This window comes from Lagenorhynchus albirostris, chromosome 1, assembly GCF_949774975.1.
Source record: "Lagenorhynchus albirostris chromosome 1, mLagAlb1.1, whole genome shotgun sequence".
NCBI lineage: Eukaryota > Metazoa > Chordata > Mammalia > Artiodactyla > Delphinidae > Lagenorhynchus > Lagenorhynchus albirostris.
In genome coordinates, this window is record NC_083095.1 from 164,270,771 (window position 1) to 164,287,072 (window position 16,302).

General features: G+C 40.2%; 1 protein-coding gene and 1 pseudogene across 4 annotated transcripts in view; one reads left to right on the forward strand and one right to left on the reverse strand.

Moving 5' to 3' along the window:
• AP3S2 (adaptor related protein complex 3 subunit sigma 2) overlaps positions 1–16,302 on the forward strand; it is a 58,502-nt gene that overhangs the window by 21,583 nt on the left and 20,617 nt on the right. For all 4 annotated transcript variants that reach the window (XR_009542338.1, XM_060158824.1, XM_060158838.1 and 1 more), the window contains exon 4: positions 6,542–6,613. Coding sequence is in view for 3 of the 4 variants with exons in the window: in XM_060158824.1 (XP_060014807.1) it covers positions 6,542–6,613 (72 nt within the window). In the remaining variant the exon portion in view is untranslated. The remainder of the gene's footprint in view (positions 1–6,541; positions 6,614–16,302) is intronic.
• Positions 1,435–5,688, reverse strand: LOC132514676 (arginine/serine-rich coiled-coil protein 2-like; annotated as a pseudogene).

The following is a 16,302-nucleotide window of genomic DNA, read 5'->3' on the forward strand; positions in this document are numbered from 1 at the left end:
TTTTATATATTTGAAAAGTAGAATTCATGAGCTAAAAAATATTGTCCTATCAAGTTTGTTTTTTAAAATTTTATTTATTTTTGGCTGCGCGGGGTCTTCGTTGCTGCGCGTGGGCTTTCTCTAGTTGTGGTGAGCAGGGACTACTCTTTGTTGCTGTGCGCGTGCTTCTCGTTGCGGAGCACGGGCTCTAGGTGTGCAGGATTCAGTAGTTGAAGCACGCAGGCTTGGTAGTTGTGGCATGTGGGCTCAGTAGTTGTGACATGTGGGCTCTAGGGCACGCGGGCTTCAGTAGTTGTGGTGCGCAGGCTCAGTAGTTGTGGCTTGCAGACGCTAGAGCGCAGGCTCAGTAGCTGTGGTGCAAGGGCTTAGTTGCTCCATGGCATGTGGGATCTTCCCGGACCAGGGATCAAACCCATGTCCCCGGCATTGGCAGTTGGATTCTTAACCACTGCACCACCAGGGAAGTCCCCGCCTATCAAGTTTGATAGAAGTAGATTTAACCTGATTACAACACTAACACCAGTATCATTGATTTAATAGTTACAAAAAATGATGTTTTTCTTTTTTCCCCCAGCTTTATCAAGGTATAATTGATGTATAACACATAACATTGTGTAAAGTTAAGATGTATAGTGTATTGATTTGATATACTTATATATTGCAAAATGATTACCACCATATCAAGCTAACATCTTTTATCATGTCACAAAATTATCATTTCTTTTTTGTGGTAAAAATCATTTTTCAATATACTAAAGTCAGCATGACATCCATGCAAATTAGAATGCTAGCTGTTTGGTGCACAAGGACCTGACTTCAGAACAAGAACTCTGTAAGTCCCATACTTTTTTTTTTTTTGGCCGTGCCTTGTAGCATGCGGGATCTTAGTTCCCCAACCAGGGATCAAACCCATGCCCACTACAGTGGAAGCATGGAGTCTTAACCACTGGACCACCAGGGAAGTCCCTCCCATACTTTAAATGTGTGATCTTTTTCAACCTGTATCCATTCCTCGCGTTGAAGAGTGAGACCCAATCCTACTCCTCTTTGTGTATGAGTTTATGATCTTTTCATACTGAGCATCTAGATTTCCACATAGTACTTCCTGTTGCTTCAGAGTCTTGTAACTTTCTTCATCAGCTGAACTATATCCAGTGTTTTCCTTTTTATTTCTGTTCAGCGAATTTCATTGGAGTCACAGCTGCTGTGTTATAATAGCTAAATGTGGCTATTCTGATCTCTGCCAAAGGTTTAGCTTGTGGGGCTGCCCTTTGAGCCCCTGTAGCTACCTGAGGAGTTACTTGTGTTCTTGATGGCAACAGGGCAGTAACATTGAGAACAGAATCTCCAGTAGCTGCAGCTGTTTCTTCTTGTTTTTGTTTTTACACCATTTCCTTTTCTTGTAATTTGTCTGCCCTTTCCAACCTTGTAGGATCAAGACCTTTTCCATTCCTTGCTTCTACTAAGGTGATGCCTTTTATGAGACTTAGATGTTGAATGACTTTTGCCTCTTGGTGACTTTCATTCTTTGTATTTGTGTCTGTTCTCACCATTTGCAGATGAATTTAGTTGCTCTTTTCCTTTGTGAGAAGAATGTTCCTTGTCATTTTATTCCCCAGATTTGTTTCTTAATTTAGTTTTAGATTCATGTCATGTTATTTTGCCATCTGAGTCTGTAGCACCTTCGTTTCAGTCCCTTCATGCATTAGCATGCTGTTTGCTTATTATGTTCTGGCTCCTGTGGTTTCTTCCTACATTATGTGACTTTTGTTTCCTTTCTCTTGACCTTGATTATGATCTTGAATAATGATGTTTTGAGAAAGCTTTAGGAGAAACAGATACATCTGACTGTTCATTTTGATCTCTATCTGGGGATGTCTTTTCTGGAGCTATTCCATCTTATTCTGGATCACTAGCCTACTGAGAACCCAATTGTTATGGACTAAATTGTGTCCCCCCAAAATTTGTATGTTGAAGCCTTTAACCCCCGATGTGACTGTATTTGGAGACGGGGCCTTTAAGGAAGTAAGTTAAACTAGGCCTAAGGGTGGGATTCTGATCTCATGCAGCTGGTGTTCTTATAATTATGAAGAGGAAGAGACACCAGAGATCTCTTTCTTTCCACATGCACAAACCAAGGAGAGGCCATTCAAGGACACAGGGAGAAGGCAGCTGTCTGCAAGCCAGGAGGAGAAACTGCTCCTGCCAAACCTTGATCTAGGACTTCTAACCTCCAACACTGTGAGAAAATGTCTGTTGTTTAAGCCACACAGACTTAGTTACTACCATGTGGTATTTTGTTGTGGCAGCCCAAGCAGACTAATACACCAATCTTTTTTTTTTTTTTTTTTTTTTTTTTTTTTGCGGTACGTGGGCCTCTCACTGCTGTGGCCTCTCCTGTTGCGGAGCACAGGCTCTGGACGCACAGGCTCAGCGGCCATGGCTCATGGGCCCAGCCACTCTGCGGCATGTGGGATCTTCCCGGACCAGGACACGAACCCGTGTCCCCTGCATCGGCAGGCGGACTCTCAACCACTGCGCCACCAGGGAAGCCCCTAATACACCAATCTTAATTTCATTAACCCTCTGAATGAAATGAAATGAAAACAGCCCCTTGGCACAGTGCTGCTGAGAAATATGGGCTGCTTCTCCTCACGTGTCCTGGCGCTAGGCAGCATCTCCACTTGCTGCTTTGAACAGTGTCAGCTAACCAGAAGCATCCCACAGAATGACTAAATCATTTCCAAGAGAGACCCAGATGGCATAAAATGGATCTGCCATTGCTTTGTTAGTTTTTTTTACATTTAGCTCAATATCTTTAAGGTATTTATATATCTGTATTGAGATAGGTACTATATATATATATATTTTTTGCGGTACGCGGGCCTCTCACTGTTGTGGCCTCTCCCGTTGTGGAGCACAGGCTCCGGACGCGCAGGCTCAGCGGCCATGGCTCATGGGCCCAGCTGCTCCGCGGCATGTGGGACCTTCCCGGACCGGGACACGAACCTGTGTCCCCTGCATCGGCAGGTCGGCTTTCAACCACTGCACTACCAGGGAAGCCCAGGTACAATATTTTTTACCCCAAAGGATAGCCATTTGTCCTGACACTATTTATTGTCTAGATCATCTTTTTCCCATCAATTTTCCCATCTTTATCAAAAATTGTATTTTCTTGGCATGGGAGGCTCCATGCAAAATGAAGTGCCTCTACTCCCAGACCTACCAGGGCAGGGCAGAGGAGGGGACATCTGCAGTAGAGGGAGAGGAAGAGGATTTGGTGGTGCCAACCATTGGAGGCTACATGAATGCTGGCACCCGGTATGGGAGCTACAGATATGGAGGCAACTTGGTGACAGCAGGCTATAGTGACTTTTTCACAGACTGCTACAGCTGTCGTGATTCTGGGTCTTCCTAGAGCATGTAAAAGTATTCCGCACAAAATCAACTTTCTACTTCAATTTTCTCAAACTTCAAAACCCAAAGTGTCTGTGCTGTGTCCCTGTGCTTCACTGGTTTTGTCAACTGTGACTTTTTGGTGAAACTTATCTGAAATTCATAGCCTGTAGAATTTAAGACAATGGCAGTTTTTAATCATGCCTTGTCTTTGAACTTGATCTATTGACATTCACAATAAGTGGAAAACAATTTTCAGAGAATGCATTTTTGCTCAGACTTGCACAGGATTCTAGAACCAGCGTTATTCAGCATTAAGGCAAAAGCCCACCTTTGCTTTTTATGGGAAGTATTACTTTATTTAAGAGACAGATGATGCATTTTAATCTACATCATTTTAATCTACATTACCTTAATTTACAGTAGGTTTTTTTAATGAACTTTGACCTTTTAACAAATTTCCAACTCGTGTTTATGCCTTTGATAGTAATGAAAATGATTTATCCCATCCAGAAAAAAAAATTGTTTTCTTATAAACATGTATATGTTTCAGTATTTTATATTCTGTCCCACTGATCCATACTTTCATTTCTATCTTAGTATTACACTCCTTTAATTACCAAAGCTTTACAATGAATTTTGATACCTAGTAAGACCAGTCATTTCTTATTATCATTGTTTGTCCAAATGTTCTTGGTATTCTTTCACATTTTATTTTCTTAAGAATTTTAGATTTTGTCAGTTTCATGTTTTAAAAAGTCCTCTTGGGAGCTCCCACACTTCTAAGTTCATTTTCTTCCTTTAAAACTATAGAACATGAATTTTAAAAGAACATACATACCCACAAGGACAGAGAGAACAGGAGAGAAGACAGTAGCAAGGAATTGTTTGAAAGAAGGGAAGAGTATGAATGCCTGGTATTCACTTGGCTGGTCCAAGGAGGTCACACCCCAGGCCAGCAGTAGAGAAAGCTGACAGCCAACCTGCTACACACTTTGGAACCCTCAAAAGGCACAAAGCTAGCTGTACAGAGTCTCACTGTGGTGTGGGTGTGGAGTGGTCAAGGAAAGCTGAGAACCAGTTAGATCCCTGAGTCCTTTCTCCAATTCTAGACATAGTCGATGGTACAAGTCGGGGGGATTAAGTGAACATATGCCTTGTGAATGTTGTATACTAACTTTCCAACCCTTTTCCTGCCACTCAGCTCCCAAATTTCTGACAGCTAGTCTTTTACTCTTTAGGCAGGAGATTGTAAAATTCCTCTGGGAAATCTGACCAATCTAAGGAAAATGAAATTTAAAAGCCCAGGGCCGTGGTGGAGGGTAGGATTCCCAGCAAATAGCCATTATTACAGAGCTTCCAATCAGCCTTTAATTCTTATGAATAAAAAACAAGGATAATCAGACATCTGAGGAAAGGCTCTGACATGGAAAATGGAGACTAAAACCAACAGTAAAATTCAACTCATTTTAACAATAAAGCAAACAGCCCCCTATCTCTAAGCCACAGAGAAATAAAGGAAGACAAACAAAAATGGGCTCATAAACAGGAAACACAGAGCAGAATGATCTCTTAAAAATTAAAAACATGAGAGGAAAATGAGACAGAAAAGATAAGAAAATGGGAGGTCGAATACCCCAATATAAACAGCTCCAAAAAAAGAAAGATGAGGAATATGGAAGGGAGGAAATTCTCAACAAAATTATTTGATGAAATTTCCTCAAACTGAAGGACTTGAGTTGCCGGATTCTAAGGGCTCACTGCCCAGTACAGTGACTGAAAACCCATATTTATGTATGTTATCCTTACAGTGGATTTTCAGTCATTGTTAAAAATGTATAGGGTTATAAATAATGCTATTATGAAATTATTATATGTGTTTTTTGGCATACATTTGTATGCATTTCTTTTGAGTATGTACCTAGGAGTAGAATTGCTGGATCACAGAGTATTAGTAAATAATGTCAAATAGTTTTCCAGAGTGGTTGGAAGTATAGTTTCCATTTATATCAATTTGTACCCAGTCAAAAACAAAAAACTCAAATGTCTATAGGAGAATGGATAAATAAATTCAAGAATGAAATACTGTACAGCAGTGAATATGTACAAGATTTTATGACATGCAACAACATGGAAGAATTCACAAACATTGTTGAGTGAAAGAAGCCAAATGAAAAGAGTACATGATGTATAACGCCTTCTATGTAAATTCAAGGACAGGCAAAACTAAACTGTGATGGTAGGAGTCAGGATGGTGGTTACCTTTGGAGAGGATACGGTCTGAGGGGGCATGAAGGGGGCTTCTAGGGAACTGGTAGTGTTCCATTTCAATATTTGGATGGTGGTTACATGATATGCTCATTCTGAAAATTCATTAAGCTATACCCTTATAGCTTAATTATAAAGTATTTATAATATACAAATTATAAATTTGTATATAAATTTTCTGTTTAAATGTTATATTTAAAGTAAATTAAAATCGTAAGCATGTTAATTAAGTTGATTCATGGAAAAGTGTTTTGAAGTTAATGTTCATTGAAATTAGCAGGACAGAGTATGTTAGCACCATGATAATGAAAAATGTTTTTACATGTATATGTGGAGGCTTGGGGAAAGGACATAGTATTATAAGTAGCTGTTACTTCGTTATTCTTTTTTTTTTTTTTTTTTCCAAAACATTTTTATTAACATTGGCTTCATAAAGTCAACTTTAGTTCCTTAAAGCTCTCAGGTCATATCTGATTCCATGCACATCATTCTCAAATATGACATTCCAGTCAAAGCCTTGATAATATAACCACCAATGTTTCCAATTGTGTCCTGTTACAAGGGGAACAGATGCTTATTGATCGTTATTCTTTTATATCAGCTGGCATCTTATAAAGGGGGAAAGAAAGCCTCATGTGTCTGCTGGTTGTATTGCTATACTGAAAACAAGATTGTCCTGTCCTCAATTGTCCCCTTCAAATTGGGATAAGTAGGGTGATCAGCTAGTGCTGGGAGGTTTGCGGTGGGTTTTTTTTTTGGGGGGGGCGGGGGTTTGAGATTTATCATAAGGTAAATAGTATCTTGACTGCCCCCTTTACTTTCAGATGTGACATTTATGAAGATGTGACTTGTGTATCTAATTCTCCTTGTTTCCTAGGTTTTTGTGGAGACTCTGGATAAGTGTTTCGAAAATGTTTGTGAATTGGATTTGATCTTCCATATGGATAAGGTAACCTTCTCTCCCAAACCAGGGTTACTAGGAAACTAAGAACTTTGGACATCTCTAGCCATCTGTACACCTTCATGTTCTTTCTTTTGGTTTTTTTACTCTAGGGATAGTCCTAGAACCTAAGTTATTAAACTTAATAACATAAGTTTAATAGTTTTGGGAGTATTTTGCTGAGATTTGTTACCAGTTTTAACACACACAGGATAATTACTGGGCCTATATTATGGTTCATGTTTTCACAGACGGACTTCTTGGTTTAGGGCAATGATGGCTACCAGGCCAATGGTGAGACAAATAGTTTTGTATTGATTTTGAAATGAGTTTCTCAGGCATAGTCCAGTGACAGTGAAGCTTTGAAATAAACACATCATGGTTTTGAACTTAGCTAGTAAAATGTACCCTTTTTCTAAAGAGTAATATAGTGACTAAGACATCAGTAACATAGTTTGAGGTCAGGTGATACTCTGTAGGGAAGCCTGCCAGGCAGAACTGAAGTGGTCCGAAGTACACGTTTTCAGTTTTGTGTTGCTACCATAACTGTGACATGGCTTATGTCCTCATGTGCCAAATTAAATATGGGAGATAGCCAGCAAGGGGTTAGGAGCTGCCACATTTATTTTATCCAGCTGGGCACATGCTGTACCCAGTGCTGTTCATTGGTGGAGCTTGGTGCATCTTAGGTTTGCTTGGTCCTGGTTTTTCTTCCACTGATTATTGTCACAATGATCCATGGCCCTTAGAGGGAGATAATGATGTTTAGGAGACTACTACCCATTGCTATGCCGTGATCCTTTATTAATCTGTTTTCATCATGACGAGATAGGTTATTTTTAGATCCATCATTGCCATCTAGAGCACTTTCATTTTCCAGTAGGATCTTCAGTCTCAGTTAACTCTCCCAGGGTTCTCAGATAGCATTTTCTGGGCTAATGCAATGGGTGTTGGAATGGAGTACAGTTTTCTCTCTCAACATGTGGCTTGGCTGTGTGGCTCCCTGAGCAGCTTGGTGCAAGAGAATCACAGAACCCCATTCCTTTTGTAGATACTTGACTTGGGGCTCCCTGATAGCCTCACAAGACTTCCGGGACTGACTGATACTTTTGAGGTGGTTACTCTCCCTTTTCATATGAAAGGACTTTAGAAACTTCAGAGACCTCTCAACCTCCTCTTTGCAGGCAATTAGAGTGGTTTTAGGCTTGTCAGTTGTTAAAGGTGCTGCTATCTGGTAATTTCTGTCAAGGAGAGCCATAGCTCTAGTTTCCTTCTGTACTAGTGGGGAAAAAAAGTTAAGACTTAAAGAGACTTGAGAATATGGAGGGAACAGAGGAATGCTTTCTATAGGCCCTATTATTATTTTAAAACAATTTTTTTAAAATTGTGAAATACAAGGTGTTAACCTTGGGGTTAACACCTGGTTTCAAAGTGGATTCCTTTGGGGATGCCACCTGTTGCTTACCAAGCCATTCTCAGCTCATGGATTAAGGGATAGGCTTTGCTTGGGAATTCCCAAGCATGAGAAGAGGAGGCACAGGTTTCCCATCCTCCCATTGTCACCATGGCAAGGTGTGTCAGGGCCTGTCTCTGGTAGAGTGGCTTCCCGCCCCCTTCTCCCAATGCCCTTTCTTTTTTTTTTTTAAAAGAAACTCTATATTCTTTTTTATTTAAATTTTTTTTTAATTTTTGGCTGCATCGGGTGTTCATTGCTGCACGTGGTCTTTCTCCAGTTGAGGCGAGCAGGGGCTACTCTTCGTTACAGTGTGCGGGCCTCTCATCACGGTGGCCTCTCCCGTTGAGGAGCACGGGCTCCAGGCACGCGGGCTTCAGTAGTTGTGGCGCATGGGCTTAGTTGCTCTGTGGCACGTGGGATCCTCCCAGACCAGGGCTCGAACCCGTGTCCCCTGCATTGGCAGGCAGACTCCCAACCACTGCACCACCAGGGAAGCCCTGCCCTCTGTATTTATCAGACAACTGCAGGAGCAGACTTACCAGTGAGGAGATAGACAAACTGCCTGGATACCAGGTAGTCTGTTATTTGGGTGCCAGCTGTCTCTAGAAGTTGTCTCAGAATGCCAGATGCCTAACACCTGAAAACTTGGGGGGCCTATAGGATGATACACCTGGAGGAGGCAGTTGCGGGTCCTATGGGAAGTTGAGCTTGGTCCTGTGCAATTTAGGGTCAATTTGTAAGTTACACATGCGCACATGCACACACACGCATACCTGTTGGGATTTTGATTGGAATTGCATTGAATCTATAAAACATTTCAGGAGAATTTACGCTTTTACAATATCAAGTTTTATCCATGTTATGGTATAGCCATTTCTTCAGGTCTTCTTTGAGGTTTCTCAGTGAACTTTTACAATTTTTCCCATAGAGGTTTTACATATCTTTTATTAAATTTATTCCTAGATACCTGTTTTTTTATGTAATGATGTTTTAAATATTCATTTTTTGTTTATCGTTGCTATATAATATATCCATCATTTTATTTCTGCAAGTTGATGTTGAATTCAGAGATTGTGTTAAACACTTACTAATTCTGATATTTTATCTGTAAACATTTTGCCCATTTCTTTTCAATCCTGTAGCTTTCTTTCTGTTTCTTGCTTTACTGACTAGCAACTCCAGTGTAATGCTGAATAGAAGTGGTGATAGTGGGCATCTCATTTTGTTCATAATTTCAAAGCGAAGTCTTCATCTTGTCAGTATTTGCTGTATATATAGTATTTGAAGTATAGCAAGTTTTTGGGTAAATATTCTTTATCAAGTTAAAGGAAGTTTCTTCTTTTTCTAGTTGCGAAGAGTTTTTAGTCATGAAAGGGTGTTAAAATGTATCAAAAGCTTTTTCTCCATCTCCTGGGGTAATCATGATTTTTTGCCTTATCATTCTAATATTGTTCTTTAAATATTTGTGAGGATACCTGCTAAAGCAGTAAAGTAATTCCAGTCCCAACTATTTTATTGCACGTGTCTTTTAAAGGAAATAAAAGGCCATAAAAATATTGTTCTTTCTCATATGTCTTATCTTCAGATGAGTTCTATGAAGTGTTTTGCTGCTGCTGCACATTTCTTTTACAGTTTATAGAACTGTTTATTTTTAGTTGCTCTATGACGTCAGGAAATTGCTGTCCATATCTCCTAAGGTTTTTGAAAAGTGATGGTGCAAGGACCAAATCTCACTGTACTCGCCTGTAGAATGTCTAAAGGTGTCTTCCAACAGCGGACTTTCTTTCAGTGGGATTTCAAGCTTACCTTTGCCCTCATGTAGAGCAGTTGCTAATTCAGGCATATCTTCTATTGATAGTAGAAAATGGTCTTTTACTCATATAGGCAAAGGACCTGTCATAATACAGGAGGAATGTCACCTTGAACGCAGTCCTTCTTAATTAGTCTCCACCTTAAGTCAGGAATTCCCATCAGGCGGTTACACTCTGCGTTGGGTTGTCATGGATAGCTGCCCCATTCCCCTAAGCAGTTGTGGCTGGAGTAGCAGGCCTGTGTAAGGTCCAGAAATGACTCAATTCCTGCTGCCCTGGCAATTTTTTTCTAATCTTGAGATTTCTTTCTCAGCTTCTAAATTATTTTTGTCAATGTCCTCTTTTTATTACCGCTGCTCTCTTCACCTCTTCACTCACCCTTTCTTCCTGTCTTAAAGGAAGGTTTATTCCATTCCATTTCTAGAACTAAGTCCTCTTCCTATCTCTCCCTAATATGCAGCATAATCTCGGTTCTTCAACTCGTCTCCGAGGTGCCTTTATTTGCTCCTTCTCCTATAACTACAAATTTCGCCAGATTGTCCCAATCTCTTACAGAATACAGCTCTCCCCATGCTTCTAGTGCTCCTTTTAACTGTCGTTTCATTTCCATTTCATTTAAGGTAAACCTCCTCATGTGTGAGTGATTTATACCCAGTCTTGCATTTCTACTTCGTCTGTTCCTTTTCTGGAGCCTATAGCCTGGTTTTCACTTCTACCCCAAATTCACTGATTATTTCCTAATTCTATTTGCCAATCTTCACCTTCTTTAGTGTTTCTGCAGTATTTGATGCCGTTGATCATTCCATGAAGCACTGCCTTAATCCTTTTCCTACCTTTGTTTCTGTCACATAGAACCCTCCTGGTTCTCTTATTCTCTTCCCACCTTCTACCAGTAAATTATGATGTCAATCATCTCTCACTTCACTCTTTTCCCTGTCCTGCTTCTATCTTAGATCTCATCTGTTTCTCATACTTAAACTATTATCCACTTAGGTAGTTCGTGAATTGGTATTTCTAGTCCTGATGTGTGGCCTGAGTCTTATTTTTCCCAACTGCTCGAAGACATTTCTTTCTCATTTCATTCTAGTATCTTTCTCATTTCATTCTAGTATCTTTCTTCTTGCCACTTCTTATCCGTAGCCAGAGTCAGCACATGTCTCCTGAAAACTGTTTCTTCCCTTAGCTTCCCTTTTCCGGTGGTGCTACCAGTATTCTGTGTCATGTACACGCAAAACCTTTCCTCCTTCTTCCTTGCCCCCAACAGCCAGTCAGTCACTAAAACCTGTGCTTCTTTCCATAGAGTCCTTCTTATATCTTGTGTTTAGATTCACTAGTTATTGACATTGGTCACACTTGCTTTTATATCTCTCTAGATACATACTTTTTTCCTGAACCATTTGAGAGTTAGTTGCAGACATCATAACTTTTCAACCCTAAATACTTCAGCAGACCTCTCCTAAGAACAAAGACATTGTCTTATATAATATGTTGTGCATAATTCTCTAATATACTTAATTAAAGCATAATTAATTATTAACCACAACATAACATTCAGGAAATTTAACATTAATATATACTGTTATCCAATATATAGTTCATATTTAATTTTCCCCATTTGACCCAGTAATGTCCTTTATATATATATAAATTTTATAATCCTAGTTTCAATTATGAGTCAAGGAGAGCCACTGTCTTCATTTATGGTGTCTCTTGATTTCAGTTGTGTCTGTTGGGTTTTCTAACCTTGTTTTCTCTTCATTCTTGTTGATCCTGCACACTGGAATTAGATTCATTTTCCAAAGCACCCTTTAGACTAGGTCCCTTGATCACAGACCTGTTTTGGTCCCCCATTATCAAGCTTTGACCCCCTGGCCAGGCATTCAAGGCTGTTCACAGTTTGTCCCTATTCTGTCTTGTCCTCACTTACCATTATTTCTAGCCAGATACCTTCTGCTCTAGCCAGAGTGGACCAGTCTTCATCTCTTTGTAATTCGTGCTTCAGAGCCTCTGCCTGAATTGCCTTTCAACATCTCTGTAATCCAGTCTGTCATTCAAGCTCAGCTCAAATCCTACCACCCTAAAGCTTGTCCTGGTTACCCTGGCCTGTCATCATCTCTGTGGACAATATGTAGTGCTATTTCTGACCTTATGTACCTTAGTTTATGTGAGTTTGTATGTTTTCCCTACTTGACTAGACTGTTCTTTTCTTTGTGTTTGCCCTTGTCTCCCTCCCTGGATCTAGCATGGCCCCTTTTACTGAGTGAGCTGTCTACAGGTGAGTGTCACTAAAGAGTTCTCATGTCTCTAGCCTCATAAGCTTCTTCATGATTTAAAATGCTGCAAGTTGGAATAAAGTTTGATTTCATAGGCTCTGGCATAGTCCTCAACTCTCTAGACTGTGCCATTTGGAGCTTATCTTGCCTGGGGCAGTTGGTTCCCTTCTGTTTTCAGAAATCCCCCAAACACAGCTCAATTTCATGGCTGAGGTGGGTATTGGTGTTGATTTTGGTGAATTGAGTTTTGTTCAAAGACAGTCACGTGAGTAGCCTAACATTCTGTTCTACCAGTGCCTCAACAGCAAAGCTGGATTTGGAACTCAATTGGGCTTTCAAGATTTGGTCATCAGAGTCATGGTTTAGTGCCTGTGTCAAGGGAATTCATCCAGCCTTTTTATAGATTTCAATCTGCAATGGGCTGTCTCAGGAGATTTGGAACGTATGCTTTGGGGCAGGTCTGAGCCCAAGAGACCCTGTAGTATGGAATTTAAATCTCTGCTAAGTATAAGCTGCTGAAATGGGAAAATGCTGAGGGCTCAAAATTGAAATGAACTGTTGAGACCTAAGATGAAAGGATCATAAATAAATGATGGTGCTTGTTAAGTGTCCCTTCTGGGAACAGAGGTTGTGATAAGAAAGCTCATTAATGCCCTCCACACCCCAGTGATGTTTGAAGCAGATACCCTGATTTCTGTTTCAGAGAATGGAGGAAGAGTAAAGGACACACGTTTTGTGTGTTTTTAGTGAGGAGGGAGGAGCTGTTTGGGCCTAAAAGAACAAGACATTCTGTTTGAGTTTTAGTTCTTGTGAAAGGTGATAGTTGGCATGTCTAACCGTCTCTGGCTACCTGTGTTTCTCTCTGAATGCTCCCGAGAAAGTGGAGGGGAGCCGAGGCCTGCCTTTTGTCCCATCGCATTCCAAGCCCTTCTCTGCTGAGACTTGAGAAGAATTTTGTAGCAGAATATTTTTCAGAGGCCAGTATCTTATTCCCTCAGGACAGCTCAGAGATTAGCAATAATGATTTCTTAAATTTCTAACATTGCTATACTTTGTTTTAAAAAAAGGAAAGAAAAGCTCAGACTGCTCCAAACTATACGTAATATCTGCTACAGTATACACTCTCACTTTCCTTTGCGCTTGAACTTTGCACTGCTTCAATGTACAGTCTCATTGATTGCCACTTGAAATTACAGAGAACCTTTTTGGTTTGTTTAATCGTTCCTTATTACTGGTTTAGGGTATTAGGATGATACTGTACACAGAACAGCAAAATTTGACCTTTAGAGCTGTTTGTTATCCGGCCTTTTCAATAAAACCTAGTGTTTGTCAAGACTGTAGTGATAGCAAAGCTTATTACCAATGATGTTACTTGGTTGTGTTGCAGATAAAACAAATTGTGTATCACCTGGATTGCTGATGTGTAGGTGCCCTAAAAGGCTGGAATTGAGATTCACTTCTTGCTATTATTATTTATGATGCAAAAGAGGATTGGCCTGCTCTGAGATAAAAAACAGAATTTCTTGATCCCCAATTGAAAACCCTTTGCCAGACTTGGTGTTTGTATCAATCTAGGTAGACTAGGTAATAACATAACTCCAAATTTTCAGTAGCAGAAAGGTTAATTTCTCACTCAGGCTGTGTGGCCGTGGTGTGTGTCTGCTAACTATAGTCACTCGGGGGTCCAGGCTGATGGAAATCTTCATCAACGTGTACTTTTCCACCTGGGCGCTTAAAGTGTGTTGGCTCTTAAAGTGACGCATCCATTGCACTCACATTTCATTGGCCAAAAGCAAGTCACATGCTCTCACTTAAAGGCCTAGGAAAGTGCAGTCCTACGGTGTGCCCAAGATGGGGGAGAACCTGAAATAGTTTTGAATATTACTAATGACTACCACAGTTTTGTTTTGTTTTGTTTTCATTTATTTTCTTAGAGGCAAAACAAATCCGACATATGCTTCAGTATCAATTTATAGGTGGAAACTTAGAAATTTTAGTATCAGAAAAATCGAGGAACACTTGTAAAAAGGAAACATGATTGAATCTTAGGAAAAGGCATCTCATGTAGCAGCTTTTCAGTTTCTCTAATGAAATACTTGGCATTTATGTCTTATATGCTTCCCATATGAATTTAAGGTGGTTTACAAAATTAAAATTCCCTAATAGAATAAATTGCTTCCATATCTGAGAGGCAGGTTCCTCTCTCCTTACAGAGGCTTCCAGTTACCTATCCTTACCTTGATGGCTTTCTGACCTTGGTAAAGTACTGATGTCTGTTGAGAATGTTTTTGTCTTTTTTTCTGATTATCAAATAGCAAACATTTATTAATGAGGAGGCCACTGTGTTAGATATGGAGATACAAAGATGGAAAAGACAAATATTCTGTCCTCAAGAGGTTCATGGTGCAACTATAAAGATGGGTCACATAGAGACATTCCTGGGTCTTGGACTAAAGCAACATTTTTGGAGAAGGAGCCTTAAGTTGAATGCAATTTTTTAGGAGGCATGTTGTTATATGAGGGAGCTCTCATTTTGTACTACTTTTTTTTTTTTTTAAGATGTTGGGGGTAGGAGTTTATTCATTAATTAATTTATTTTTGCTGTGTTGCGTCTTCGTTTCTGTGTGAGGGCTTTCTCTAGTTGTGGCAAGCGGGGGCCACTCTTCATCGCAGTGCGTGGGCCTCTCACTATCGTGGCCTCTCTTGTTGCGGGGCACAGGCTCCAGACGCGCAGTCTCAGTAGTTGTGGCTCACGGGCCCAGTTGCTCCGCGGCATGTGGGATCCTCCCAGACCAGGGCTTGAACCCGTGTCCCCTGCATTAGCAGGCAGATTCTCAACCACTGCGCCACCAGGGAAGCCCTGTACTACTTTTTATAGCAGTGATCACAAGCACTGCATTTAGTCAAATATATATAATATATCTGCATATTGTACTTCATAAAACTAAAATGTATATACATTATTTATACAGAATAACATAGTGCCTAATCGTGAGCTCTTTTATTTAATGATATTTAATCAGAGGTAGAGAAAGAAGAATGGAACTTTAAAGAAATAGCTGTTTCTGGGGCAAGTCTCTGAAATGGAGGAGGGGCAGGATAGATGGTGGCCCATCTATAGCTTTTGCCTGAGAGCCTAGGTCCTAGATATGGAGCATGTTGGGCAGCAGGTGTGACGGCCCCAAGTCAGGTAGCTGGAGAAAACCATTAGCAACTTGAGGTAGAAGATCACTGCCAAGTGAGAAGAGCAGTGAGGTCTGTATGAATTCCTGAGTAGAATACAGTTAGCCCTCTGGATCTGAAGGTTCCACATCTGCAGATTCAGCAAACCTCAGACTGAAAATACTTGGGGGATAAAAATATTCCAGAAAGTTCTAAAAAGCAAAACTTGAATTTGCCATGCTGCCAACTATTTATATAGCGTTCACATTGTATTTGTAACTATTTATGTAACATTTACATTGTATTAAGTATTATAAGTAATCTAGAGATGATTGAAAGTATATGGGAAGATGTACGTAGGTTATATGCAGATACTGTGCCGTTTTATATAAGGGGCTTAAGCATTCACGGGTTTCAGTATTTGGTGGCAGGGTCCTGGAATCAGCCCCCAACAGATACCATGGGTGGACTGTAATCATTCAAGGGGAGGGTAATCATAGAAAGGGAAATTAATGTTGATTGGGCAGCTGCCAAGTGCCGGGCATTGTGCTAGGTACTTTAAGCCCAGTCATCTTTAATACAGTAGACAGTAACATCCCTGTGTAACAGATCAGCAAGCTGAGGCTTAAAGTGCCTAAAACTTAAACAAACAAACAAACCAAAAAAAACACAAAACATGTTCTTTCCACTCTACTACAGAATTTGAGAATTTAAATGCATGAATATTATAATAAATATGATATGTAAAAATTTACAGAATTTGTTAACTTCTGATTCCAAAACCAGAATTCCAGGAGACCACACAGTAGGAACAAAGGCTAAAAGTATGGCAGGGGGTAGGGAGGAATGGGAACATTAGGGGTGAAGACCACCGAAGATTGGGAACTTTGCATAAACTGCCGCTAGACAAAGGGTCTGCCAGCTGAGGCATTAGTGGCATTTTGGGCAGTGCAGTTGTTCATTGAACTGTGGATATCCCTGACCCCCTCTACTAAA